The sequence below is a fragment of the Nanorana parkeri genome, unplaced genomic scaffold (assembly GCF_000935625.1).
Source record: "Nanorana parkeri isolate BGI_ZX_2015 unplaced genomic scaffold, ASM93562v1 scaffold2832, whole genome shotgun sequence".
In the NCBI taxonomy this organism is placed as follows: domain Eukaryota; kingdom Metazoa; phylum Chordata; class Amphibia; order Anura; family Dicroglossidae; genus Nanorana; species Nanorana parkeri.
Window position 1 is genome coordinate 96,645 of NW_017309100.1, and position 2,821 is coordinate 99,465.

The 2,821-nt window shown below is 51.5% G+C and overlaps 1 protein-coding gene across 1 annotated transcript in view; it reads right to left on the bottom strand.

The window, feature by feature from the left end:
• The window catches only part of ATP13A2 (ATPase 13A2), a 37,057-nt gene extending 35,597 nt beyond the window's left edge, over nt 1–1,460 (bottom strand). Inside the window, 1 exon segment of the mRNA XM_018574236.1 lies at nt 1,430–1,460. Coding sequence (XP_018429738.1) covers nt 1,430–1,451 — 22 coding nt within the window. The 5' untranslated portion in view covers nt 1,452–1,460.
• Nucleotides 1,461–2,821: the final 1,361 nt, after the last annotated feature.

Here is a 2,821-nt window from a genome sequence, read left to right on the forward strand (position 1 = left end):
GGGTTCTCCCCCTCACCTGTCTCCATTGCACCTCCCTCATCTCTGCAGAGCCGGGCACAGTGCGCGGGGCATGCCGGGAGGAGGAGCTCCGCCCCCAACATTACGTCACCGGCGATGGTACCAAGTATCCCATACAGAGCCCAACCGGTCGCGGACTACTCCCATCATCCTCTGTACACGGATATAGACCACTCCCATCATCCTCTGTACACGGACATAGACCACTCTCATCATCCTCTGTACACGGACATAGACCACTCTCATCATCCTCTGTACACGGACATAGACCACTCTCATCATCCTCTGTACACGGACATAGACCGCTCCCATTCTCTGTATACTGGCATAGACCACTCTCATCATCCTCTGTACACTAACAGACCACTCGCATCATCCTCTGGACACTGACATGTACTACTTCCATCTTCCTCTGTGTGCTGACATGTACTACTCCCATTATCCTCTGTAAACTGACATGTACTACTCCCATCATCCTCTGTACGCTGACATATACTACTCCCATCATCCTCTTTATGCTGACATATACAACCCCCATCATCCTCTTTATGCTGACATATACAACCCCCATCATCCTCTGTATACTGACACAGACCACACTCATCATCCTCTGTATACTGACATAGACCACCTCTTATCATCCTCTGTATATTGACATGTACTACTCCCATCATCCTCTGTATACTCACATACATTGGGGTTGATTTACTAAAGACAGACACAGGCAGGCTTCCCTGTGCAAAGAATAAAAAAGTACTACTCATCTTCACTGCTCCCGTCCCCCTACTCATCTCCCTGCTCCCGTCCCCCCCGCTCTTCTCCCTGCTCCCATCCACCTACTATCTTTATGCTGACATATACAACCCCCATCATCCTCTTTATGCTGACATATACAACCCCCATCATCCTCTGTATACTGACACAGACCACACTCATCATCCTCTGTATACTGACATAGACCACCTCTTATCATCCTCTGTATATTGACATGTACTACTCCCATCATCCTCTGTATACTCACATACATTGGGGTTGATTTACTAAAGACAGACACAGGCAGGCTTCCCTGTGCAAAGAATAAAAAAGTACTACTCATCTTCACTGCTCCCGTCCCCCTACTCATCTCCCTGCTCCCGTCCCCCCCGCTCATCTCCCTGCTCCCATCCCCCCGCTCCTGTCCTCTTGCTGGTCCCCCTGCTCCTGTCCTGGGGATATAGCGGGACCCCCTCATAAATGAACCCTGGACTCAGATCCCACCAATAGGACCCCCGGGGGATGGAGGGGGCTGTCAGGGGGTCTCTCTCTCTCTCCAGCATCCACTGAGATATCAGAGGTGGGCAGAGGGGTAAATGATCAGAGAAGACCGGACCCCCTCCGGGGTCATACAGCGGCGCATACGATGGGTCGGTACCTGCGCTCCCATTGGCTCCCATGGCGTCGGCTGGAGCAGCACGCACTCCGCGATACGATGTGTCACATGCAGGGAAGTGAAAGGTTTCTTTATGGACACAACATTTTCTGGAAGGGAACTTCCTCTATTCCACAACCCGGAGCCGCCGGCCAATCACAGCTCAGCACATTCTGACATGGTGTGCAAACTCATCAAATGACAACCTCAGGATGGGGAGCGAAAAGAGGACCGGTCACAGAGCAAATGACCTGTGTGAGAAGCCTCCGCCGCCACTTGTCCTCATACAGAGATTGAAGTGTATTCTCTAGTCAAAGGATATCTGAAGCCGGAACTTTCCTTTTGTGGATGAAATTCCGCAGACCATGTCTAGCTGGGGAGGATTTCCCCTCATTTCCTGTCCTGGAGACACAACAGGAAGTGAGATGAAGCCTCTGACAGCTGTTACCAGAATAGGTGTCCCCATTGGAAGAGTCACCCTCACTTCCTGTGCTGGAGACACTGCAGGAAGTGAGATGAAGCTTCTGACAGCTGTTACCAGAACAGGTATCCCCATTGGAAGAGTCACCCTCACTTCCTGTGCTGGAGACACTGCAGGAAGTGAGATAAAGCCTCTGACAGCTGTTACTAGAATAGGTGTCCCCATTGGAAGAGTCACCATCACTTCCTGTGCCGGAGACACTGCAGGAAGTGAGATGAAGCCTCTGACAGCTGTTACTAGAATAGGTGTCCCCATTGGAAGAGTCACCCTCACTTCCTGTGCTGGAGACACTGCAGGAAGTGAGATAAAGCCTCTGACAGCTGTTACTAGAATAGGTGTCCCGAGTGGAAGATTTCCTCTCATTTCCGGTCCCAGAGACGCAACAGGAAGTGGGATGAAGCCTGTGACCGCTGTTACCAGAACAGGTGTCCCTATTGAAAGATATACACTCACTTCCTGTCCTGCAGGAAGTGAGACGAAGCTTCCGACAGCTGGTACCAGAACAGGCGTCACCCGTTGGAAGGTTTCCCCACACTTCCTCTTCTGGTGACAACTGTAACATTTTGGATTTCCCATCACTTCCTGTCTTGGTGACCCCCCCATTCCCCAGCGGGGACACAAGACAGGAATAAAAACCTGACAGAGGGGGTCTAACCGTTCCCAGCTCCACCCACTAAACTAAAGAAGAAACTTTGACTTTTAGATACATTTTATCTCCACTACAAGCTCAGTGCAGCCGCAGCTTTCACTGGGGGCTTCTCACACAGGTTCTGTCACCCCCCCAGGATTCTACTTATCCCCTCCCCCCAGCTCTAGGGTATCTCCCCAGAGTCAGAGAATGTCAGCTTACACCGGGGGCTTCTCACACAGGTTCTGTCACCCCCCCAGGGTTCTCACTAACCCCCCCCCCTCCC